At 43.1% G+C, this 27,588-nt stretch overlaps 1 protein-coding gene across 1 annotated transcript in view; it reads left to right on the plus strand.

Moving 5' to 3' along the window:
- The first annotated feature begins 4,717 nt into the window (after window positions 1-4,717).
- The window catches only part of LOC129699146 (secretin receptor-like), a 36,013-nt gene continuing 13,142 nt past the window's right edge, over window positions 4,718-27,588 (plus strand). Inside the window, exons 1-3 of the mRNA XM_055638814.1 lie at window positions 4,718-4,801; window positions 6,679-6,796; window positions 22,867-22,974. Of these exons, the coding sequence (XP_055494789.1) occupies window positions 4,718-4,801; window positions 6,679-6,796; window positions 22,867-22,974 (310 nt within the window). The remainder of the gene's footprint in view (window positions 4,802-6,678; window positions 6,797-22,866; window positions 22,975-27,588) is intronic.

The following is a 27,588-nucleotide window of genomic DNA, read 5'->3' on the forward strand; positions in this document are numbered from 1 at the left end:
GGAGAGAGAAAATGGGGAATTACAGACCAGTTAGTCTAACATGGGGGAAACTGCTAGAGTCAGTTATTAAAGATGGGATAGCAGCACATTTGGAAAGTGGTGAAATCATTGGACAAAGTCAGCATGGATTTACGAAAGGAAAATCAAGTCTGACGAATCTTATAACATTTTTCGAGGATGTAACTAGTAGCGTGGATAGGGTAGAACCAGTGGATGTGGTGTATCTGGACTTCCAGAAGGCTTTCGACAAGGTCCCACATAAGAGATTAGTATATAAACTTAAAGTACATGGCATTGGGGGTTCAGTATTGATGTGGATAGAGAACTGGCTGGCAAACAGGAAGCAAAGAGTAGGAGTAAACGGGTCCTTTTCACAATGGCGGGCAGTGACTAGTGGGGTACCGCAAGACTCAGTGCTGGGACCCCAGCTATTTACAATATATATTAATGATCTGAATGAGGGAATTGAAGGCAATATCTCCATGTTTGCGGATGACACTAAGCTGGGGGGCAGTGTTAGCTGCGAGGAGGATGCTAGGAGACTGCAAGGTGACTTGGATAGGCTGGGTGAGTGGGAAAATGTTTGGCAGATGCAGTATAATGTGGATAAATGTGAGGTTATCCATTTTGGTGGCAAAAACAGGAAAGCAGACTATTATCTAAATGGTGGCAGATTAGGAAAAGGGGAGATGCAGCTAGACCTGGGTGTCATGGTACACCAGTCATTGAAAGTAGGCATGCAGGTGCAGCAGGCAGTGAAGAAAGCGAATGGTATGTTAGCTTTCATAGCAAAAGGATTTGAGTATAGGAGCAGGGAGGTTCTACTGCAGTTGTACAGGGTCTTGGTGAGACCACACCTGGAGTATTGCGTACAGTTTTGGTCTCCAAATCTGAGGAAGGACATTATTGCCATAGAGGGAGTGCAGAGAAGGTTCACCAGACTGATTCCTGGGATGTCAGGACTGTCTTATGAAGAAAGACTGGATAGACTTGGTTTATACTCTCTAGAATTTAGGAGATTGAGAGGGGATCTTATAGAAACTTACAAAATTCTTAAGGGGTTGGACAGGCTAGATGCAGGAAGATTGTTCCCGATGTTGGGGAAGTCCAGGACAAGGGGTCACAGGGGGGGAAATCCTTTAAAACCGAGATGAGGAGAACATTTTTCACACAGAGAGTGGTGAATCTCTGGAACTCTCTGCCACAGAGGGTAGTTGAGGCCAGTTCATTGGCTATGTTTAAGAGGGAGTTAGATGTGGCCCTTGTGGCTAAAGTGATCAGAGGGTATGGAGAGAAGGCAGGTACGGGATACTGAGTTGGATGATCAGCCATGATCATATTGAATGGCGGTGCAGGCTCGAAGGGCGGAATGGCCTACTCCTGAACCTAATTTCTATGTTCTATGTTTCTATAAATGGCGGTGCTGGCTCGCGGGGCCGATTGGCCTACTCCTGCACCTATTGTCTATTGTCTATAACCCAACGGTATGACCATTGAGTAGGAACTCAATTTGCCCCTCATCAATCCTCTAGCTACGTGCCCAGACTCTCTAATCATTTTGATTCACGCCTTGGGTGTGTTCATCTTTGGCCATTGTCCAACCCTCTGCCTATCAAACCCTCCAGAAGATTCCCACCCGTGCAATCGGTCTGAGGAAGGGTACCAATATGTCACCTATCCATGTGTAGGAAAGAACTGCAGATGCTGGTTTACTCCGTAGATAGTCAGAAAATACTGGATTCCATAAAGACAGAGATAAGGCAGAATAAGGTATGCAAATGAGACATCAAAAGAGATGTGGATCAAGGAAAATGTAGAATAGATCATTGTTAGCTAGGAGAAGGTGACAACAAAGCAAACAGATAAAATGTAATCGAGGACAGTCAGACTAGTCGGAGAACTGGTAAAGGGGAGGGATGGAGAGTGAGAGAGGGAATGCAAGGGTTACTTGAAGTTAGAGAAGTCAATATTCATACATCCACTTCCTTATCTCTGTGTCTCCCTCTCCCCTGACTGTCTGAAAAAGGGTCTCGACCCAAAATGTCACCCATTCCTTCTATCCAGATGCTGCCTGTCCCGCTGAGTTAGGTCAGCATTTTGTGTTTATTGTCACCTATCCATGTTCTCCAGAGATGCTGCCTGATCGGCTGAGTTACTCCAGCATTTTTTGTATTTCCTATATCCAATAATTCTTCTGTTTTTCATCACTCCAGGGCTTCCACATCCAGACCATTGAACCACTTCCACCAAAATAAACGTACATGGACTCTCATCTCCTTAATGCTGCTGCACGTAGTATCTGCAATCATTCCTTTTATTATTGTGCTGGAACATTTCTGATATTTCAAAACAAAATAGATAATACTATCCAGAGATCTATGGATTATTCAACAATGATAGTCATTGATATATTGTTTCCACGTACATTTGTACACACACAAAAAATTTAAATCACAAATATTACTAGCACTTCCAAGAAAAATAATAAAAACCAATTGGTATTCTGTTAATGGCCTTGATAATATACCATAAGTAGCACAAAAACATTCCATTCCCATGTATTGCATGTAATACCATGGTAGAAATATTAATAGTGTAATTTGAAGTCATGTTTTGCACATGTTTCTCATAAACAGTTCAAAGTGTTATAGTAACAATAATTTTCCTAGAAAAAGACAACTTATTGACCAGGTCCCTGCAATTTACAAATTTTTATGAGTGTCTTTTGATTTAACTCCGGAGGTAGAATTTTTATAAAATGTTTAATAAGAACAGTACACACCTACGTGTAGAGAAGTGATATTTGTGTATAGATAAACATTTAATTATGTTCCACATCCCAAATTATTCACAGAGATTCCATAAGGAATCAGTTAACATTTTAGATCAAGTAATAGTATGTCAGGAAATAAGCCTCCAGCTCAAACTAGGCAAGTTAATTTAGAATAAAATGCACGTATCGTTCAAAATATAATAAGAAATGAACATAAGACACTTTAAACGTTGTTATGTCTAGTCATTTTAACCTAGTATTTCAGCTGATTGCATGAAATAAGGGCGGGTTCCTCAGCTTTCTTGGAATTTTGTTTATTTTAGTTATGAATAATGTTTAAATGTGATATTGACCAAACATTGATAACATTACCTTATAGGGTGAAAAGATTGAGATGCCATTTTCAGCACATATCTTCAGAGGGATGTGCCATCAATTTTGTTAATATACTTAAACTGTTGAATTTCCTGAATTTCCATCCAATTTGAATGAATTAGTCTTTAGTTTCTAGGTAAATACTAGACTAAGTGGGACCTATTGGGTCCCTGTCACACATCCAACACAACCCGTTCCCCAATGCAATATTCCACCACCCACCCGTTCCCCCAATGCAACCCGTCCTCCCAACGCAATATTGCACCACTCACGCATAGCCCCCAACTGCGCAGGCACAGCTCATTTCCCCTCATCCCCCAACACTCCTTTCCCCTCTACTTCACCCTCCTGTTTCTTTCCCCTCTCTTCCTCCCCTCTCCAATCCCTACCTCACCTCCCCTCCCTCTCCTTTCCCCTATCCTCAGTCACTCCCTCCCTCCATAACTCCTTTCCCCTCCCTACTCCCCTCCTATCCCTCCATCCCCCACTATCCCTCGTGACCTCCCCCACTGCCCTCCTCTCCCTCTATTCCCCACTCCATAACTCCTCCCTGTTTCCCCCTCCTCCCCCACTCTCCTCACCTCCCCCATTTTCCCCTTCTCCCTCCCTACCCCTTCCTTTCCCTCAAGCCCCCCACCCTCCCTCCTCAGCTCCCCAGGTGAGGAGATCTTTCCCCTCTCCCAATCCCTCAGTCATTCCCTCCCACCCTCTATCCATAAAAATCAGCACCTGCAGTTCTTTCCTTCACAGGCCATTCAATATTAGCTGTGGTTTAGATCCCGTTGACTTGCCGATTGCACCAGTTTGGGGGGGGGGGGGGGGGGGGGGGGGGGTGTGTGTGTGTGAGTGTGAGTGTGAGTGTGAGTGTGTGAGAGAAATAGGTGGTAAGGAGGTGGTAAGGAGGACTGGAAGGTAGGTATGAGAATAGGAATCCTCCTGATGTAAACAAGAGACCATATTAGGAACACCAGATGTAGTAGATGAGGTTAGAGGATGTACAAGTGAACCCTTTCATCTCACCTTGAAGGTCTGCTGGCGTCCCTGGATTGGGATGAGAGAGGAGGTATAGGGACTGGTGTTACGTCTGCTGCAATTGCAGGGGAAAGTATCTGGGGAGGGGGTGGTTTATCCAACAATCTGCCTATCAACACACCCCTCACCTGTATCCAACTATTGCCTGCCAAGTGTTATCTTGCCTCACCACTCTTCCAGTGCGCGGGCGCACGCGCACGCACACGCACACACCACCACCACCACCACCACCAGTCCCAAAGAAGACTCCCCATCCGAAACATCACCAGTCCATGTTCTGCAGAGATACTCCAGCACTTTGCCTCTTTTTGTTTTGTAAGCCAGCATGGGCATGTGTAGTTCCTTGTTTCTATATAAAATTGGCATCCCACCCTGAAAGGCTAATGTTTTCTGACAGTGATCAGGTAAATTGTCTAATGATGTTGGCTGCAGTTTATTGATTGCAGAAAAAAATATTTGCTCTACCAATTTAATCTGCAAAAAAAACACTGTGTTCTTTAGCCTGATGTCGGTACATCAGAAAATCGCGGCACGAGTATGACAAGAATAGCAGAAGGAGAGATGTACCGTGATCTTTGTCTTTCCAAGGATCGAGGTCGTCGATTTAGCAGCTTGCTGTTGGCAAATGAGATATAATTCTAATATGCATTATTATTAAAACTGAATTTTGCCCAAGTTACAAGAGGAGCGGAAGCGTATTCCATGGGCGAAGCACAACGGAGGAAAAACCACAAATCTGAATGTATTTTTTTCGAATACATAAAATGTTGGTAGCTGAGCCAACATTTCCTCTCGGTATCTGAGCTGTGTATCATTATATCTGAAATAGATATAAAATAAATATGAAACATAGATTTAAACTACACTAATCTTTGGATTGATTTATAAATGAAATAAACTGAAATGTCGCAACTCGTGTTGTCATCGTAACTAATGTAATGTAACTAAAAAAAAAAGCAGCGTTAATATTATTAGAAACCTAAACAAAATTACAGTTCCGCTGCATAAAACGCTTGGGTGCACAGTACAGCAATTCATTTCGAAGTTCACAAGTACCGATACGATGGAATAATTGAGTTTACACGGGACAGGATTCCTCCTCCTTGTGTACATTGTTGGCGAGAAAAGGACAATGAAATATGGCAAATCACGCCACACCGGCGACCAGAGCAACGGCCAAAACAAAGGATCATCTTGAGAGCGGCCAAGATTTGGAGTCTTCATTGTTTCAGCAGCTTCGCAAGAGGTCGCACATCATCAGGCTTAAGTTTGCATTGTAGGGACTTTCGAACTCAAGAGTGCGTGGGGGGCTTCCTACACGTACAAATACTTTGTGTCTTCAAAGGGAACATTTTCACCATTCCCGTTTGTGATTGACCTTCCTCTAACTGCGTAATCTCTGACTTCAACGTATCTCCGCTACGATCTCCAAATGTCACGTCTCGGAGCATAAATCTCGTTGGTCGTGGTGATCGAATTGAGAGCAGCAGCAGGGGGGAAAGTTTGCAAAAACAGCGCTGGGAGAACTGAGCAGGTCAAACGGCATCTGTGGAGAGACAAGTTGCAAATCGACTTTTTCTCCATTGGGAGAACTGCAACAAGAAAGAGTTTCGGGTCAAAGATTGACGGACGCAGAGTTTTGTTTTCATTGAACGGTAAGATACAAGTTATAATCAGAAGTTGAAAAAGAAAAGTCATTTTCAATTGTAATTCTAACCTCACACAATTATATTTCAGCTATATGTAGAGCGGCAGGAATCCAAGAAACACGTGTCCACACTATGAGGATCCTTCTCATTTTAATATGCCTGGACACTATCGTTATAGTGAGTAAACCGTTTAGTTCTAGATTTAGATGGATGTTATCTTCTAATGTTGACATTGACTTATTTGCATGTCTAAAAGCTTATATCGGAGAAAATGTCAGGTTGTTCATTTCATTAACATTGGTATTGGTCTTTGTTTCAATTACTCAGCCTTTTGAAATATACGCCGACACCAACGTTAATGATTAGTCCATCTGCCGGGCTCAAGAGGGCTATTTTGCTAACCTCTATACAATGAGTGTTATCATGTATTAATTTGATTTACGTTTCGAGGATGAGTCCCGGACTCGAAATATTAAACATTTATGCTGACTGGATACTGCAGATTCTGCTTGACTGGCTGAGTGCCGCCAACATTTCTGATTGTATTAACTTGTTTTAAGTGCGCTCAGCCCCCGAGTTGGGGGGGAATAAGACCGTATATAAGTGACATGTCACTGTTGAAGTATCGAAAAGTATCGTCTCGTAATATTCATTCTAGATGTTGCCCTGGCTCAGACAATTGCATTTACTTCGATCACAATGAATCCAGTATACTGTGTTATTGGCCGACAAGCACAGATCTCACTAGATATTTCAAACGGGAAAATTGTTTGTCAGGTCCAGCCTTTGTTACACCTATAACGGATTAATTAATCTCGATCGATAACTTATATTTTCATTTTTCTTCAGGTGAGAAACAAACCATTAGAATGTGAAATAAATAATATTCTACGCAGAGAGGAGGAGCGTTGCTTTGAGACAATTTCAAACGATAAAATCGACTCCAAAACGCGGACGTTCGAAGCAGGTAAGAAAACACTAAAGCGGAACAGGTAATATTGATGGTGGCGGTTGAATAAAATAGTGGATTAACATTGCGGGTTGTAATACACAGTTCTCATGGAATAGTTACTAATCTTTAACAGAAAATAATGATTCACCCTCATAAATATTCCAGCACACAATGGTGCCCCTTTCAACTATACTGGAACCAAATAGCAAAAGACTATGAAACATGAGTGAATACATTTTCATTTCAGTACAAGAAGAGATATAGAGCTAAGTAATATGGTGTCAAAACGACACTCAATTTCAGCAAAATGCCCTAAACATTCATAACATTTGTCCTGAGAGAGTTAGATAGAGCTCTTAAAGATAGCAGAGTCAAGGGATATGGGGAGAAGGCAGGAACGGGGTACTGATTGTGGATGATCAGCCATGATCACATTGAACAGCGAATAGTGCTGGCTCGAAGGGCCAAATGGACCTATTGTCCATTGGTCCAATCACCTACAGGCAAGAAAGCAAACCAAATGCAGCTACTTTCTCAGAAGTCAAAGGAAATTTGGTATGCTTCCAATGAGTCTCACCAATTTCTACTGATGCACCATACAAAATACTCCTCAGGATACATCATAGTTTGGTTTGGCAAGTGCTCTGCCTTAGACTGCAACAAATTACAGAAGTTGAGGATGCAGCTCAGCCATCACTCAAACCAACTTCCTTCCCATTAGCTCCATCCAAACTTCATGCTCCTTTGGGAAAGCAGCAAACATTATCAAGGACCACTTATATCTTGGTCATTCTTTCTTCTCCCCTCGCCCATTTGACAGAAGATACAAGTGTAATAGCACTTACCACCAGAATCAAGAAGAGCTTCTTCCCCACCATTAGTAGAATTGTGATTAGACTTCTCATATGCTAATGTTGTATTTCCAATCTTCCTTGCTTCAGCCCTTGCACATTTTATTAATCTGCATGTTATCCTTTGCATTATATTCTGCACTCTGTTTCCTTGCTCTTTGGCACTAGCTGTTGGACCTATATTTTATTGATTGAACTAGGTATGGTATGATATGCCTACAAAGCAATGTTTTTCACTATATCTCGGTACATGAGACAATAATAAACCAATACCAATTACTTTTCCAGTTTTACTTACCCAGTAAGTAGAGATCCAGCAGAGCAGAAATGAGCCTTTCAGCTGATCCCATATTTCAAAGCAAGTCACACCACATTCAGAAATAGCTGCTTCTTTGCTGTTATCACACTACTGAGTGGACTCTTATAAACTAAGGGTTTAATCCTGATCTTCCAATCTATCTCGTTGTTACCCTTGTACTTTTTATTATCTTCCCTTCCTTTGTAGGTGTAACACTGTAACGCTATAAAATAAGAGCAAATAACCCTGGTTATTTTTTTACTTTGCACCATGTATTGCATGTGTATGGATTAAATGCACATGTGTATGGTATTATTTGACAAGATAGCTGGCAAAGCTAATTTTTTCACAGCATGTGACTATAATAAACTAATACAAATATCAATTTGAAGAGAAATGTCATGCTTAGAAAAACTGGAATTCAATCAATAGTCATGGAGTGATAGAGTGATACAACATGGAAACAGGACCTTCAGCCTAACTTGGCCACACCGGCCAACATGTCCCAGCTGCACTAGTCCCACCTGTCCATGTTCGGCCCATATCACTCCAAACCTGTCCTATCCATGTACCTGTTTAACTGTTTCTCAAACATTAGGATGGTCCCCATCTTCTCAGGCAGCTTGTTCCATACCCCCACCACCCTTTGTGTGAAAGTTACCCCTCAGATTCCTATGAAATCTTTTCCCCTCCACCTTAAAACTATGTCCTCTGGTCCCCGATTCACCTACTCTGGCCAAGAGACTCTGTGCATCTATCCAATCTATTCCTCGCATGATCTTAAGGGCCCGTCTCACTTGGGCATCATATGCGTGTCATGCAGATGGCGCGCAAAGATTTTGTATTTCCCAAAATCCTGGGGCGCCGCGCGCGAACGCGCGTCACTGCCTACGTCAACACGCACGTGTAATGCGCAACATGTGCGCATCATATGCGTCATGACATGTAAATAATGTCGCGTAAATGACGCGCAAGTGACGCCCAAGTGGGACAGGCTCTTTATTCTCAATTTATAATCCTGTTAAGGGCCTGTCCCACTGTACGAGGTAATTCAAGAGTTCTCCTGAGTTTTCCCCTGATTCGAACTCGGAGAATGTCCATAGCGGGTCCATAGGAGTTTGTGGATGTCTCAAAGCGGCTCGTAATGCTGACGGTAGGTACTCGGGAAATCCGGTAAACTCGTGACGTTTTTTCAACACCGTGAAAAATGTCCACGAGTAAAAAAAATACTTGTGATGAAAAAAATTGTTACTTTTTACTCGTACGAGCAGCTACGAGACGTCCACAAACTCCTACGGACCCGCTATGGACATTCTCCGAGTTCGAATCAGGGGAAAACTCGGGAGAACTCTTGAATTACCTCGCACAGTGGGACAGGCACTTCAGTACAAATGGTCTAACAAGTTGCTGTTGCCATCTAGTGGTTTAAATAAATTGTGCTAAATATCCCAAAATACTGACTGTGCAGAAGTTTTCAAAAACAAAACCATGAAAACATTTTTTGAAGAAAATCAAAAAGATTTTCATATTATATTGTTATTGAGTAAGAATTTATCGCTGCAATATAACCTTTCAACTGAAAACACAGAGAGCTGGTGTAGCTCCAGGCTCTCCCCTCACCCCTGGACTCTTCCCCCTACATTCCTTCCTCTAGCTTCACAATTTGCAACTCTTCAGTCCTTTTGTGTCACAATTTCTACCTTTTCATCTCTTGCTTAATATCATCGATCTGCCTAATAAATAACCTTATGACAATAGACAATAGGTGCAGGAGTAGGCCATTTGACTCTTCAAGCCAGCACCGCCATTCAATGTGATCATGGCTGATCATCCCCAATCAGTACCCCATTCCTGCCTTCGCCCCTTATCCCCCGACTCCACTATTTTTAAGAGCCCCATCTAGCTCTCTCTTGTAAGCATCCAGAGAACCTGCCTCCACCGCCCTCTGAGGCAGAGAATTCCACAGACTCACCACTCACCTTCCTCATTTGTCTTGGCCTATTAGCTGCCAGGCTTCTGGTTCTCTTCCAGTTTTCTTTCCATGCCTCCCCATCCCCAACACATAATGAATCCGAAGAAGCAGTCTGACACAAACATTGTCTATCCATGCTTTCCTGAGATGCTGCCTAACCTCCTTTTATAAACCAGCATCTGCAATTCCTTGTTTCAACATCATCTTTCAACACATATGTTATTCTTCCGAAAACAAAATAACTTTTGAACGTGATTTTGTGCTCTTTAAAGTGAATATCTGTGCTTCATGCTTTGGTAAAATGCTATGTGCTTAATTTAGTAATTTATAAATTAATTAATAGGTCAGTTTTAAAAACTTGGGTACTAAGTAGGATACCCAGTGCAGAGAGATTCATCTACATCGGTGAGACCAAGCGTAGGCTTGGCGATCGTTTCGCAGAACACCTCCACTCGGTCCGCAATAACCAATATGATCTCCCGGTGGCTCAGCAGTTCAACTCCCCATCCGACCTTTCTGTCCTGGGCCTCCTCCATGGCCAGAGTGAGCACCACCGGAAATTGGAGGAGCGGCACCTCATTATTCCGCTTGGGCAATTTAAACCCCAGCGACATGAACTTTGACCTCTCCATTTCCGGTAGCCCTTATTGTCTCCTCCCCTTCTCAGCTCTCCCTCAGCCTCCTCCTCTTCCTTTCTTCTTCCCACGCCCCCCCCCCCACACATCAGTCTGAAGAAGGGTTTCGGCCCGAAACATTACCCATTTCCTTCGCTCCATAGATGCTGCCGCACCTGCTGAGTTTCTCCAGCACTTTTGTCTACCTTCATTTATACATATTTTTGCCATATTTTCATATTCTGGTAAATATTTGAAAGTTAACTGCTTATTGTTAAGCTCATTTTATGTGGAGTCTGTATGTTAGAATTGTCTTCTTTGGAATTGCAGACACTAATATAAACACCATACTTGAAAATAACTCATGAAATTGAAGGTAACCATATAACCATATAACAATTACAGCACGGAAACAGGCCATCTCGGCCCTACAAGTCCGTGCCGAACAACTTTTTTTCCCTTAGTCCCACCTGCCTGCACTCATACCATAACCCTCCATTCCCTTCTCATCCATATGCCTATCCAATTTATTTTTAAATGATACCAATGAACCTGCCTCCACCACTTCCACTGGAAGCTCATTCCACACCGCTACCACTCTCTGAGTAAAGAAGTTCCCCCTCATATTACCCCTAAACGTCTGTCCCTTAACTCTGAAGTCATGTCCTCTTGTTTGAATCTTCCCTATTCTCAAAGGGAAAAGCTTGTCCACATCAACTCTGTCTATCCCTCTCATCATTTTAAAGACCTCTATCAAATCCCCCCTTAACCTTCTGCGCTCCAGAGAATAAAGACCTAACTTATTCAACCTATCTCTGTAACTTAGTTGTTCAACAGTTTTTTTGGTGAATTCTTAAGCTAATGGCATATGTGTCTGAATAGGATACTATCAATAGCCATGAGGAACTCCCATGTTTACACTTTCCTTTCAGAGAGAGATTGAGGATGTTGATGTATATTTGGATGTACATGTAGGATGTACGGTTAGGATGTACATTTATCAGCTGCCCTCCAAGAGCCACCCATTATTTTGTTTCTATAATATTTGCTGTGAAACCTCAGGAACCATGTGATGCCTAGTGTATTCCACAATCGTAGGATCTCAATACATCTTTAGACTACTTGGGGGATCCGACTGCCATAAGATCCACATCTAGAATAACTTTCCAATGGTAAGGTTATCTGCTTATTTTAGGAACTCCCTAAGCCAGAGTGGATAACATAGATGTATACAATTTAGTTATAGAAGGTCTTAGAGGTACATAAAGTATACTATCAGCATTATGGATTAATGCTGGCTGAGGGAAAAATATATTTCACATTCTTTCAAAATGCACCACAGACTGTGCAACTAATTACTTAGCTTAATTAAATATACTTCACAATGCTCATAATGTTTAAAGCCAAGTTACACAAGCATAACCTCCAGCATATACGTTGAGACTCTAATTGAAATAAATATGTAATATGTATTTGTATGTGCATATAATGCTTTGACGTACACGGACTGTGAGAGATTAGAATTTGGAATGAGTGAATGTGAACCACTTATGGGAGCGAGTCCCTGGAATAACTCCAGTCAGTTGGAATAATGCTAAAGGGTTGCTGAAACTTCAACATGAGCTCTAAACTATCAAGTTTGAATACAAATTTCCATTAACTTGATCAATTTGTTAATACTCATCGATCATGTGTGTTAATTTAATATTAATTTACTTACTGGTTTAGAACACCAAATGATCATCCCTACCAAACGCCAGACCTACAGATATTGAAGATAATTAGACTATTCCGATTCCAGAATGATTTCCCAATAAATCATTCTGGTAACACTGATTATGAGATGCACATTGCATTTCAGAATGCTGGAATCCATGGAAATCAAAATGAATACTTCTGGCATATACCTTTGGAGTTCTAATGAGCTTTAATAATTTTCAGGCATTGGTAATTTTCAGTAATTGGTACATTAATTCAACTTTCCATGACATCTGTATGAAAGTTATTGACATAATTATTGTGTGCTTTTTGATTAGATGTGAGCTTTCTATGAAACTGGGAATGTCGTTGATAATTCACATGTAGTCATCAATTTATCAAAATTGGAAATCCAAAGAAAAAGCAGTAAATGTGAGAGATACACGACAGGTCAGGCAGCATCTGTGGTGAGAAATACAAAGCAATTGTGTTAGGTCAGTGACCTTTCATCAGAGCCAATCATCAAATACCATGACAGCGATCTATAATAGGAAAAGTGTTTTATTCCATGAAAAAAAAAACACACAAATGGTGGTGGATGTATGGAACAAGCTGCAGAAGTAGTAGTTGAGGCAGGGATATCCCAACATTTAAGAAACAGGTACAGGTACATGGATAGGACAGGTTTGGAGGGAGATAGACCAAGCGTGGGCTGATGGGACATGTTGGCCAGTGTGGGCAAGTTGGACCCGTTTCCACACTGTATCACTCTATAACACAGATGTAATATCAGACTTCAGAAATAGAATATTGCAGCTGAATTTGCAATACAGATTTGAACCTTGATGTCTCCCCTCTGATTCTTGCAAGTGTTGGGCATCGGTTTAAAGTGTTACAATACTAATTCTTAATTTGTTTAAGAATGATTTGTTGCTTGGCTGCTAAGAGGCATTAACTAATCTTTGGACCAGCTATTAACACCAATGATCCAGCTTGTTGCCAATGCTGACGCACAAATCAGAACTCAATTTGTTTAGAGTCATAGAGTAATAAAGTGAGGAAACAGGCCCTTTGGCCCAACTCGCCCACACCAGCCAACAATGTCCCAGCTACCCTAGTCCCACTTACCTGCGCTTGGTCCATAACCCTCCAAAACTATCCTATCCATGTACCTGTCCAACTGTTTCTTAAACGATGGGATAGTCCCAGCCTCAACTACCTCCTCTGGCAGCTTGTTTCATACACCCACCACCCTCTGTGTGAAAATGTTAGCCAAGCTTCCTTGCGTTAGCCTGCTTTGCCTTTCACTCTAAAGGGGACGTACACATCCTGAGCTCTCTTCAGTACACTTTAAAAAAAATCCCACTTGGCGGATGTTCCTTACCCCTCAAATAACCTGCTGCAGTCAACTTGAGCGAGACCTTCTCTCATACCCTCAAAGTTGGCCTTGCCCCATTTGAGCAATTTAACACATACAAGAGATACAAGATACATTTATTTGTCACATGTACCAGTTGGTACAGTGAAATGTGTGGTCACCATACAGCCATACAAATAAAATAAAGAACACAATACATGATAGAGTCCAACATAAAACATCCCCACACAGCAGAATCAAGTTTCCCCACTTTGAGGGAAGGCACCAAAGTCAGTCATCTTCCTCTGATGTTCCTGATGTTCATCCATGGTCAGGGCCTCTGGAGCCCTCCGCAGTCGCTGCTATGGGCGGCCCACCAGCCGGGATGTTGGAACTCCAACGTCAGAACGGGAGAATAACCTCAGCGGTTTGGACCTCCAAATCGGCCGCTTCCACATGGACCCTCTCATCCTGATCCATAACTATGTTAAATCTGATCTAACTGTGGTCACATCCCAAAAGGGCTCTTCCACACACACTTCATTAACTTGCCCTTCCCAATTTCTCAATACCAGATCCAGCTTTGCCCTCTCACATGTGGGGGCCTCCACATACTGTTTAAGAAAACTCTCCTGAACACTTTTGAGGAATTGCACCCCATCTAAACCTTTCACACTATGATTTTCCCAGTCTATACTTTATTTGACCTGCAGCTGTCTGCAATCTCCCAGCATATTTGCTCTTCTAATTCCCGTTGACTATTTGCGGGTCTGCAGTACACCCCAAACAAGGTGATCATCCCTTTCTTGTTCCTCAGCTCCACCCATATAGCCTCACTGGACGACCAGTCCGTAATGTCATCTCTGAACACAGCCGTGACATCCTCCTTAGCCAACAATGCAAATCCTCCTCCTCTTTTTTCCTCACCCCCGTCTCCCCTGAAGCTCCTGTATCCCGGAACATTGAGCTGCCAGTCCTGCCCCTCCCTTAACCAGGTTTCAGTCATGGCTACGACGTCCTAGTTGCAGCCATCCCAGTCACTCGTACTTACCACGCCCTAAGCTCATTTGCCTTACCCGTCAAGCCCCTTGCATTAAAATACGTGCAGTTTAAACCAACCTTCCTTCTCCACTCACCGGCTTTTGCCTATTCTGTCCATTAACCTTTCCCACAGCTCCTTCCATACCAACTAGCCTCTCCTGTGCCTCTGTCCTGCACAAGATCCCAACCCCCTGCCAATCTAGTTTAACTTAGCATTAGCTAAGTAGCATTAGCAAACTCCTGCTAGGATATTGATCTCCATCCAGTTTGCAACCCATCCCTTTTATACAGGTCACCCCTGCCCTGGAAGAGATCCCAATGATCTAGAAATCCAAATCCCTGCCCGTGCACCAACTCCTCAGCCATACATTCATATCCTCTATCTTCCTATTCTTATTCTATATCATTCATGCCAACATGCAGAACAACCTCCGGCTGCACTCCTCACTCTTAAGGATGTCGTGCAGTGCTCCAAGATGTCCTGGACACAGGCACCAGGGAGGCAACAGACAATCCTGAAATCTTGCCTGTTGCTGCAGATTCTCCTGTCCACACCTCTGACAATGGAGTCTCCCACCACTATGGCTCTGCCTGACATCACTCTTCCCCGTTGAGCCTCAGCACCAGGGTTGGGATCTCAGCCCTGGCTACCACTCAATCGTGTTGTGTCATCTGCTTCGAAGAGGGCATACCTGTTTTCAGTATGTACAGCCACTGGAGTCTCCTGCACTCAACGTTCACTCTCACAGTCACCCACCTTCGCTCTTCCTGTATCCTTGGTGTGACAACCTCACTGAAGGTCTTGTCCAGGAATTTCTCATTTTCCCAGATGGTCCTGAGGTCATCCAACTGCTGCGGCAGTTCCCCAACATGTGTATTCAGGAGATGTACCTTGACACAATTCCCGCAAGTGTGGTTTCCAGAAGCACCAGCAGTGTCCCTGACTTCCCACATCCTGCAGGAAACACACTGTACCAGCTTACTGGCCATTTCTTCAACAGACAAATCAAATCACAGCTTTCAAATGAAGTGTAACCTCCTTGCCTCAGTCTCAGTCTCCTCGCCAATGTCTCACACTTTACTGACCAAGGCACCTCAACAAGGCTGCTCTGTTACAGCTGCACTTGTTTTTAATCTCTTACCTAATTAACTACTTTAGGGCTGATTAGTAAATTACCTGAACTTGGGTCTTGGTACTCTTTTTAAACTGTCTTTCCCTGTCATTTGCCTTTTTTTTCTCATGGACTTTCAAGCCAATAGTCTCTTTGCTCTGCTTCTGCTTGCTGCTTCTGTGAGCTCCACGAAAGGACTGCAATTAGGACTGGGTCTTTGTTGGAACATAGCACTTGACATGTGAATGTGGTATCTCTGAACTCCTGAGAAGGTGAATAATGCAATATATTGTATCAAATGCACAAGCAAATATTAATTCTGTTAGTTATACATCAAATAATGCATGTTGGATTATACCCTAGCAAAAAGTCAATATTCACAGGGAAGCATTGAAACTGATTTGCCTCTGCTAATTAAAGGTCATCAATAACAATTCTAACACTCTCACCACCCTGTAAGTTGGCTACAGTTGGCGTAGACCTAAGCTTGAACCTCAGATCCGTTTCTCAATGTTTGACCCAACTAGATATTCACCTCTGTGAAACATTTCATTACCCTGCAATCTATTTACAGGCTTACAATAAGGAGCCAAATATTCATGCTCTTTATCAACTTTATTGGTCTCTTTTGACGTTACCTCACCAGCATCACTGTGATTTGCGCAGTGGCAAAGTAAAATTATATATTCACTGTTGGCAGTCATATGCTTTGACCTTTCTGGTACTTTCATTGAAAGTCAGAGGGCTCATGGCAACTGGAACAGATAACATTATAATACTGTTTAAGAAAGAACTGCAGATGCTGGAAAAATCGAAGGTAGACAAAAATGTTGGAGAAACACAGCAATACAACAACAGTTTTAGAATAGATTAAGAATCAGATGCAATTAAATTACCCAAGAATGATAGGAAAGAGTACTATCACTGAAAATAGCACCAGGTTAAGAAGTGAAGGAACCATTCCTACTCCACCACCCGCTCTCCCATTCTCAAAATAAATTGCTTGAAATAAACTGATTTGGCATTCACCTCTTTGAAGTGCATTTGTTACAAAGTTACCTCCCCACCATTCAAAATATCTCTGAAACTTGCCTGGATTTGGACAGGTACTTCATAAACAAGATGCTATCTTAATACTTTACAATAGCTTAACTGGAAAGAACATTTTTGCAAGCATAATAAATGGAGTCAATGAGTGCACAGTGAGTGATTGATTGATTAACCTTTTACAACTGGCAACATGAGTTTATATTGATCTGTGAAGCACTGAACCACGGCAAATAAACAATGAGGGATTTTCAACCAATCTTCATTATAAATGAGCTTAGCTATTTCTATAAAGGATAATTTGATCCATTGACATAATATGATGCATCTTTAAATCCATAGATTCCATGCCTTTGTATCATTTATTTAAATATATTGGAAACAGAAATCTAATTCAATCATTATTGATTGTTTTATACTGAAGATTTAAGATGATGAATTTATTATACAAAATAAAACAACGTTTTTCATAATAACATTAAGTTATGTGCCAGATTTTGCACGGAAATGTCAGCGTTTGCCAGTGTTTCCTCATGTGACAGATAGCAACTATTGCTGGCAATGGTTTATCACTGACTGCCAAGTGCAATCCAAATATTAAAGTGCAATTAAGTCATAACCAAATGACGTAGAATTGAGAATAAGAGTACATGGCAGCACCTCCGTGAAGGGGGCTGGTTCAGGAGTCGAACAGCAGTGGGAAATAAACAATTCTTAAGTTTTTCAGGCTTTCACGATTCATCCAGAAGATAGAAGATGGAAAAGGGAATTCCAATTGTGGCAGACATTCCATATAACCATATGACCAAATAACAATTACAGCACGGAAAACAGGCCATTTCGGCCCTTCTAGTCCATGCCGAACAGTTACTCTCACCTAGTCCCATCTACCTGCACTCATACCATAACCCTCCTTTCCCGTCCATATACCTATCCAATTTATTTTTAAATTATAAAAATGAACCTGCCTTCACCACTTCCACTGGAAGCTCATTCCACACAGCTACCACTCTCTGACTAAAGAAGTTCCCCCTCATGTTGCCCCTAAACTTTTGTCCCTTAATTCTCAAATCATGTCCTCTTGTTTGAATCTTCCCTACTCTCAATGGAAAAAGCTTATCCACTTCAACTCTGTCTATCCCTCTCATAATTTTAAAGACCTCTATCAAGTCCCCCCTTAACCTTCTGCGTTCCAAAGAATAAAGACCTATCTTGTTCAACCTTTCTCTGTAACTTAGGTGCTGAAACCCAGGCAACATTCTAGTAAATCTCCTCTGCACTCTCTCTATTTTGTTGACATCTTTCCTATAATTTGGCGACCAGAATTGTACACCATATTCCAGAATTGGCCTCACCAATGCCTTGTATAATTTTAACATTACATCCCAACTTCTATACTCAATACTCTGATTTATAAAGGCCAGCACACCAAAAGCTTTCTTTACCACCCTATCTACATGAGATTCCACCTTCAGGGAACTATGCACAGTTATTCCTAGATCCCTCTGTTCAACTGCATTCCTCAATTCGCTACCATTTACCATGTTCGTCCTATTTTGATTTGTGAACCAGCCTTCCCAAATGAATGCATCGTGAAGATGGACTGGATGGAAGGGAGTGATGAGCCGATAATGGACTGGGCTGTGTTCCCTACTCTCTGCAGGTTTAGGTTGTCAGGTGTGGAGGAGTTGCCACACCAGGCTGAGATGCATTTTGCCAGATCATTGAGGTTTGAAAGAATTCTCGTGGACATGCCGGATCTTCTCAGACACATAAGAATTTTTTTTTCTCCTCCCACAAATATGTAATGACTGATTCTGTTCCATTCTCTTTTGCAGTTTTTATTTGCACAATCTACAAGCATTGCCACTTTTCATTTCACTGCACATCTCGTATGCGTATGTGATGAATAAACTTGATTTGACTTAACTTGTGGACTTTTTGATATGGATATCAAGAAACTTGATGCCATTGACCATCTCTACAGCAGCTCTGTTGACAAGGGCATATTTCAGAGTTTACCCTCATGACAGCCGTTCTGACTCCAGTCACCAATGATGATGGATGGGCATCAGGGTTTGATGGCTCAAGAGAGTCGACTATAATTCGTCCAGTGCCGTCTTGGCATTGTCTATGTAGACTGTTGACAAATTGATTGAGCTAAATCCCTTGGTAGATATAAGGGACGGTATTTTATAGGTATTCCTGGTCAGGGGAGTAGAATTGAGCCAAGACCGTCACATCAGTGCACCGTCAAGCCAAGGGAGTTTCATGCGTCCCAGATAGGACAATGAAATTCTTGATTGCTGCAGCACAACAGAATATTGTAGGCATAATACAGAACCGATCAGTGTGTCTATATAGCATTGACCACATATATACACATAAATAAACGGATAAAGTGCAGTAGGCTGTTATAGTTCAGAGTTTGTTTGATGGCGATGTTGATAGCCTGATGGCTGTGGTGAAGAAGCTGTTCCTGAACCTGGATGTACCAGATTTCAGGCTCCTGTACCTTCTACCTGATGACAGCGGAGAGATGAGTGTATGACCAGGGTGGTGTGGATCCTTGATGATGTTGGCAGCCTTTTTTTGAGGCAGCGACTACGATAGATCCCTTCGATGGTGGGGAAGTCAGAGCCGATGATGGACTGGGCCGTGGTCACAACTTTCTGTATTCTTTTCCACTCATGGACGCTCAAGTTGCCAAACCAAGCCACGATGCAACCAGTCAGCATGCTCTCTACTGTGCACCTGTAGAAGTTCCAGAGAGTCCTCTTTGACATACCAACTCTCCGTAATCTTCTCAGGAAGTAGAGGCGCTGATGTGCTTTCTTTATAATTGCATCAGTGTGCTGAGACCAGGAAAGATCTTCGGAAATATGCACGCCCAGGAATTTGAAGTTCTTGACCCTTTCCACCATTGTCCCATTGATATAAACGGGATTGTGGGCCCCTATCCCACCCCTTCCAAAGTCCACAATCAGTTCCTTGGTTTTGCTGGTGTTGAGAGCCAGGTTATTGTGCTGGCACCATTTGGTTAATCGGTCGATCTCACTTCTGTACTCTGACTTGTCACCATCAGTCATTCGTCCCACAACAGTGGTGTCATCGGCGAACTTGATGATGGAGTTTGCACTATGTCCGGCTATGCAGTCATGAGTATAGAGTGAGTAAAGCAGGCGGCTGGGCACGCAGCCTTGAGGTTCTCCGTGCTGATTATTATCGAGGATGACACATTTCCACCAATATGGACAGACTGTGGTCTGTGGATGAGGAAGTCGAGGATCCAATTGCAGAGGGATGCGCAGAGACCCAGATCTGATAGCTTGGTAACCAGCTTGGAGAGGATGATGGTATTAAATGCCGAGCTGAATAATAGCCTGACATATGAGTTTTTGTTGTCCAAGTGATCCAGAGCGTAGCGGAGAGCCAGTGAGATCACATCCACCGTTGATCTGTTGTGGCAGTGGGTCGAGGTTTCTTGTCGAGGTAGGAGTTGATATGCGCCATAATCAACCTCTCAAAGCACTTCATCACCACAGACGTTAGTGCCATTGGTCGATACCAAATGCAATATGGGAAGAAATACAAGTGAATACAAATACAATTTCCAATTGCTTCGCCTGGAAATTCTGTTTGGGTTCTGGGACGGTGAGAAGTGCAGAGAAAAAAAGTGCAAGTGTTGCATCTCGTGTAATCGCATAGGGACTTGTCATGGTATTGTTTGTAGGGATAGAAAAATGGACCAGTGAATCGTGAATGAAAAATCATGTCAAGAATTGAAAGGCAAAGGGAATATTTTATAGTGGTTGAATCCTGTTGAATCTGGTGGAGATTGAAAGGAAGGTCCCTTGGAATGCAGAAGCTGATGAGGTAGATAAACTCTGGTGAAGTGGATAAACTCTGTTTTTGCACTGTCAACAACACTGGGGAGAGGGATGGGCGGGCTGGTGGGTGAGAGCAGAGGTATGTTTCGTTTCAATGTAGTTTTTATTTTATTTGTTTTGACGGGGTATGTGTGTGGGGCCAGGCGGGGTGGGGAAACTTTAAAATCTTTCCCCTGCACGAGAGACCCGACCTTTTGTTTGTCGGGTCTCCGTTGTCGTTGGGGCTGCAACGTGGAGCGGCCTCCAGCAGGAACGACCTGGGGCTCCAGTCGCGGAGCTGCGGACTTACGTACCATCACGAAGCTGGCCGAGTCCGGAGCGGGTGGAGCGGTGGTGGCGCACTGCTGTGACCCGACCCCCGGAGATTCGGTGGCTCCAACCGCAGGTCTGGCAGACAGGAACACCGGGAGCCCGCGGGTCCCTGCTGGGAGACCGCTTTTCGGGGCTTCCGCAACGGCGACTTCTCCCGCCCGAGTTGCGGGGTTGAAGATTACCTGGAGCGGGGCCTTACATCACCGCCCCGTGCGGCTTGGAATGGCGGCGGGACTTTGCTAGCGCCCGCCGGGGGCTCCAACAACAAGACCCGGAGTGTGGACTTGCACCACCCGGCATGGCTTTAATGGCCGCAGGACAATTACCATCGCCAGCCGGGGGCTTTGACTTTGACTCTGACATCGGGGGGGGGGGAGAAGGGGAGTCCAGGGGAGAGATACGTTTTTTGCCTTCCATCACAGCGAGGAGGAGATGCGCTGTGATGGATGTCTGTGTAAATTGTGTTGTGTCTTGGGTCTTTTTCTTTTTGTATGTATGACTGCAGAAGCAACATTTCATTTGGACCTCAACGAGGTTCAAATGACAAATAAAATTGTATTGTATTGTATGGAAAAGGGCCCTATCCACAATGATCACAATGATTGATGTGAAGCCAGAATTCAGAAGGAAGTAATTTCAAAGGCACTGTGAAGAAAGTCAAAGCAAATACAGCGGAGACAAAGGAACGAGAAGAATGGAATGGGGAATATTGATCAGAAGAGGACTAGTGCCCCTGCACACAAGCGAATATAATTCTACGTGACCACTGGGATGTTTTGTTCAAAATCATACAGATCTGAAGAGTGAATACTATTTAGAATAAAAGAGAATTAACTATTTATGAGTGATTGACTATATAGTCGGGGACAGGATCCTTTGGGCATCACTCTAGTATGTTTCTTTCAGAGTCAAAATTAAGGAAATGGACAGAAGTAACATTGTGAAGTATTAAAGGTGCATAGGATTGTTAAAGTATGGAGGTTATACGGGTATTGGTTTCTTGCAATATTATTTGCAGTGTTGTTATTTTATTTGTGCATTTTTCAATCTTTATAAAGTTTTTTACAAAGGTATAAGTTTAGTTTAGTTTAGTTTAGTTTAGTTTAGAGATACAGTGCGGAAACAGGCCGTTCGGCCCACCAGAGCTGAGCCGACCAGCGATCCCCGCACATTAACATTATCTTACACCCACTAAGGACAATTTTTACTTTTACCAAGCCAATTGTGTGTAGAAACAAAGAACTTTAGATAGTGACTAATACACAAAAGGACACAAAGTGCTGGAGAAACTCAGTAGATTAGGCAGCATCACCGGAGAACATGGATAAGAGACGTTTTTGTTGGGACCTTTCTTCAGTCCGAAAATGGGTCTGGACCTGAAACATCCATGTTCTCCTGATGTTACCTGACCTACTGTGTTACTCCAGCACTGTATGTTCTTTATTAAATTATGTTGTTCTATTATCTTCAAGGGTTTTACCACTTTAAAATGGGTTCAGGCCAAAGTTAGAGAATTTGTGAGAGAGCAAGCTACGTGTACTATTAATGATTGCAGGGAATTTCATTTTTCATATTGTCTGTATTGGATATTTGGACTGCATAATGCCAGTGTCACTTTTCACTGTAGGACAATAGAACATAATAAATCTAGGTTCAGTTCCCAAATTCATAACATAAATCATATCTTATCAGGGGGAGGTATTGTTTTTTATGTGTTCGGACAGCTGTTATTTATTGTGTAATTTGGAATCATTTGTGATGAATAGAAATTTTACATCTACCAAATGTTGAAGCTTATTGTTCCACCTATGTTTGTACTTTAAAAAAATGGACAGATATGTCAAGGGTCTTTTTCTTTAAATACTTTTATTGCTTTTATTTTTACTGCAACAGGCTGTGACAGAATGTGGGACAACCTGACCTGCTGGCCCCCCTCTTCATTTGGAAAGACTGTCGCGGTACCTTGCCCCAAGGTGTTTTATGTTTTGACTCACAAAGAAGGTAAATAAAACATTGACACACAGAGGAAGTATATTAAGTTTGTATGTTGTTTTTTTTGGCAAAGTTACTTAATGGCCTGGCCCACTTTCATGACCTAATTCACAACCTTTTTTACTCATGGACATTTTTTATCTTTTAAAAAAACAGCCCAACCTACTTGATGCCACAAGTACCTACGACTAGCATCACGATCTACCTACGACCTCATGACGACGATGCTGCGAGTATGAGTCAAGGGCAAACTCAGCAGAGCGCGTGAATTAGGTCGTGAAAGTGGGACAGGCCCTTTACCGTTTCATTCCCAGGGTACTAAATGAGAAGTGCATTTTGTTTTCAGATGCTCTTTGGGAAAATGCCCATTCCTTTGAATTACATTTACACTATTCTCACAGCCACTGTTTTATTACCACACCTCAAAGGTATACTCCAATGTTGCAAAAATGGTTGAATGTCTAAAATAACGATTGTTGGCAAACAACTCTGTTATAGATAAATAGTAATAGTTCCTCTAATTATGAACCAGCAGCCTCACTATAACTAATCAATCAAGCTATTCAAATATTTTTTGCAAATTCATTCAACCATGAATGAATGGGTGATGAATAATGAATGAATAAGTTTATTGGCCAAGTATTCACATACAAGGAATTTGCCTTGGTGCTCCGCCCGCAAGTGACAACATGACATACAATGACAGTTAGGGATGATACATAAAACATTAAACATTAATAATAAAACATTATTGATTAAACATGTGCATTAAATAAAATACCAGAGCAAAAGGAGGCTGCAGATTTTTGGTTATTGAGTAGAGCTACAACTCGTGGAAAAAAAGCTGTTTTTATATCTGGCTGTGGCAGCTTTGACAGTCCAGAGTCACCTTCCTGAGGGAAGTGATTCACAGAGTTTGTGGCCAGGGTGAGAGCGGTCAGAGATGATCTTACCTGCTCGCTTCCTGGCCCTTGCAGTGTACAGTTCGTCAATGGAGGGAAGGTTGCAGCCAATAACCTTCTCAGCTGATCAGACGATTCGCTACAGCCTCCGGGTGTCGTGCTTGGTGGCTGAGCCAAACCAGACCATGATGGAGAAGGTGAGGACAGACTCTACGATGCCCGTATAGAATTGGACCATCATTGCCTGCGGCAGATTGTGCTTCCTCAGCTGCTGTAGAAAGTACATCCTCTGTTGTGCCTTTTTGACTGTGGAGTCGATGGTAGCCCCCCACTTAAGGTACTTGGAGATGATGGTTCCCAGGAACTTAAAATACTCCACAGATGTGACTGTGGTGTTGTTGATGGTGAGTGGGGTCAGGGTCAGGGGAGCTCTCCTAAAGTTTACTATCAATTCCTCTGCCTTAAGAGCATTGAGATCCAGATTGTTGTGATGGCACCAGGACGCCAGCTGTGTCACTTCCTGTCTGTAGGACAGTTCCCCTCTCAACATCCACTCTCAACAAACTGTATATATTTTGAGACAAAAATCAAATTAAATTGTTGTTGGTGAATAATTGCACATAACTATTTTTCGTGCACATTTAATTTTTCTTTTTTTCTTCTGCACAATTAAGATTTGCACAGTTCTTATGTGATTGGCAGCTTTATTTTTGATTTATGGCAAGAATCTCACCGTGACCAAGTGTTACATTTACTTGAAACAATGTTCTTGCTGGTCTATGTACTAAGCTAAGAAGCAATCAGCAATGAACAAAGATGTTAATGAATTTTAAATCATTCAGGGAAATTTTATCTCACGAATACCCTAAGAGTGAAATGGCAACTGATTTTTTATCACCTTTGCCCTCCTAGCTTCAATTAACTGTGACCATCTGAGAAGCCAGGCAAGGACCTCAGATGTTCACCAATTTGCCCACACATAAGACTAATGTTGCAGATCTTACAAGTTTTATTCAATTGCTTCCAATGGAAATTAAATCATCAAAATGGGCAGTTATTTCAGGATTTCAGTTTTCTTCCTGGACAGTAAAATGAAATCAAATATAATTCAGCTCTAATTGCCAAATTATTTGCCACATTTGGACCGATAATGGATTGGAAGGGTTTAGAGCAGTGCTTCTTAAACTATTTCAATGTCATTCACTCTTTAGTCGTTATCATAAAATTTTAGTCACCCTCGTAATTTTTGGTAATTTTTGTCTTATTCTCCCTTGTGTATAATTTTATATATCATTTATTTTGTCACATGAGCAATAAACACAAATTAACATTCACCCCAAAATAATTTAATTCACCCTTGGGTGAACCATTCACCAATTTAAGAAGCACTGGTTTAGAGCAGTGGTTCCCAAACCTTTTGTGCTCACGGATCATGTATAATAATGTTAACCATGCAGCAAAGTTGACTTAGCAGCCGCAAAATAGATGCTGTTTCTTATTCAAAACATGAAACTACTATTGTTTGGTTTTTGAGTATATGTGTATGTGTATATATATATATGTGTGTGTGTGTGTGTATATATATATATGTATATGCGTATATACTATATATCTATCGATCTATCTATACATAACTAAAACTCTGATCTTGTTATCTTCCAGTTAGGCGGTCATTCTATTTGCACAAAATCAGTTCGCGATAGCGCTACGAGTTTTCATCAGTTCACTCACCGTTCTCCTATGCTGCGATTGTACCAAGTTTCGTTCTCCTGCCTTCCAGCCCCGGGCGGATTAGTCTCTTCCCCTGTCACTCCCCAGGATGGTCCACCCCTTCTTGCGCCATCGCGTCTATAGTGGAGCAGAGGATGGCTGGCGGAGGTTTCCAACCGGACTTTCGGGGGGACCCGAAGCAGCCCAGCCCCCCCAAGCAGCAGCTCCTGCAGCACAACCTCCGCTTCCTGCTCTGCGGGCAGCTCTGGCTCGGGCGCCAGCACCCTCACCCCGCCCCCGGCACAGCGACCCGGCTCCGTCGAGGCCCAGGTCCACGAGTGCTTTGGCACCTATAGCCAGGGCCGGGACAAGTACGAGAACCAGACGAGTTCCAGGCCTTGGAGCTGCTCTACGACCTGGATAGTTGCTGGAACAAGGAATGGGAATGAGGGGAAGAGGATGAGGTGAATGGGGAGATGGGGTGGTAGAGGGAGATGGGGAGGCAGCGCTGAGCCCTGCTGTCTACCCTTTGTCATCTTAGTGGTAAATGTCATTGGTTTGATACCTCCCTTTGAAGTAATCTAAGGATGTAACTGCAATACATTTTGCAGCTTCATTGCTGTGTTGATGATAGAATAAATAAGTATTTAGGGTGGTTGATGGGGTGCATATCAACCAGGATGTTTCATCTCAGGATGATGTTGAATTTAGTGATATTAGTGGCGGCACGGCTCTGGCTGCAGCGGCTCACCGGCAGTCTCGTTTGTTTTCTGTTTTTTGTGTTGTTTATTTTGTTTTGGTTAGTCTAGTTTTTGGTTTTTAGTTTGTGTTTTGGGGGGGGTGGGTGTTGAAACGGGGTTTGCAGTCTCTCCCTGTGGGGGAATGTGACCTTTTGTCGTATTCCCCTTCTCTGCCTCCGTCTGCACTAAAGGCTAATGGAGCTGACGACCTCGAGGCTCCGGAGGCAGAGCCCGTCAGGACTCACCATGAGATCGCTCCCGTGAGGGTGGTCCGGCTCAGGGCTGGAAGAGGTTGGGATGCTCCCGTGAGGGCGGCCAGCCCGAGGGTGGAACGAGGCTCCCGTCGGAGCGGCCGAGCTCGGGGAGGTGCGGCGCTCGCAGCCCGAGGGAGGTTTGGCACCCATGTCGGGGCGGCCCGGCCCGAGGGAGAAGCGACGCCCAAGTCGGGGCGGCCCGGCCGGGGCGGCCCGGCCCGGGGAAGAAGCGACGCCCATGTCGGGGCGGCCCGGTCCAGGGGAGGTTCGGCGCCCATGTCGGGGCGGCCCAGCCCGAGGCTGAAGACGGTGCGGTACTCACGTGAGGGTGGCTGGGACGGTGTTCTGGCGGTGGTGGCCTGAGACCGGGGTTCGGCCGCGGGCCAGCGGCTGCGTCTGCAGGACTGGTGGGCGGCAGCTTCGACCACCCCGGGCCGCGGTGTTTGAGCCGCGGGACTGATTTATAACATCGCCCGGGGGGGTATCGCCTCAGCGCAGAGGGAGAAGAGGAGGGAAGAGACTGCAGACCTAAGACATTTCCCTCCATCACAGTGAGGAGATGCTGGGTGGACTCACTGTGGTGGATGTTAATATGTGTTTATTGTTGTTTTTATTGTATTATATGTATGACTGCTGCAATTTCGTTCAGACTTCGGTCTGAATGACAATAAAGGCTATCTATCTATCTATCTATCTATCTATCTATCTATCTATCTATCTATCTATCTATCTATCTATCTATCTATCTATCTATCTATCTATCTATCTATCTATCTATCTATCTATCTATCTATCTATCTATCTATCTATCTATCTATCTATCTATCTATCTATCTATCTATCTATCTATCTATTTTCTTTAGGGCCATTGGCACTGAACTCCAGGCAATTCCATCACACTCCTGATATGCGTTGCAAACAATATGCTGTCTGTACAACACCCACCATGAGTGTGCCTCTGTGCAATAGATAGTATCTTGGAGTGAAACATAATCTGTTGAATACACTGGAAAGATC

This window comes from Leucoraja erinacea, chromosome 7 (genome assembly GCF_028641065.1).
Source record: "Leucoraja erinacea ecotype New England chromosome 7, Leri_hhj_1, whole genome shotgun sequence".
In the NCBI taxonomy this organism is placed as follows: Eukaryota; Metazoa; Chordata; class Chondrichthyes; order Rajiformes; family Rajidae; genus Leucoraja; species Leucoraja erinaceus.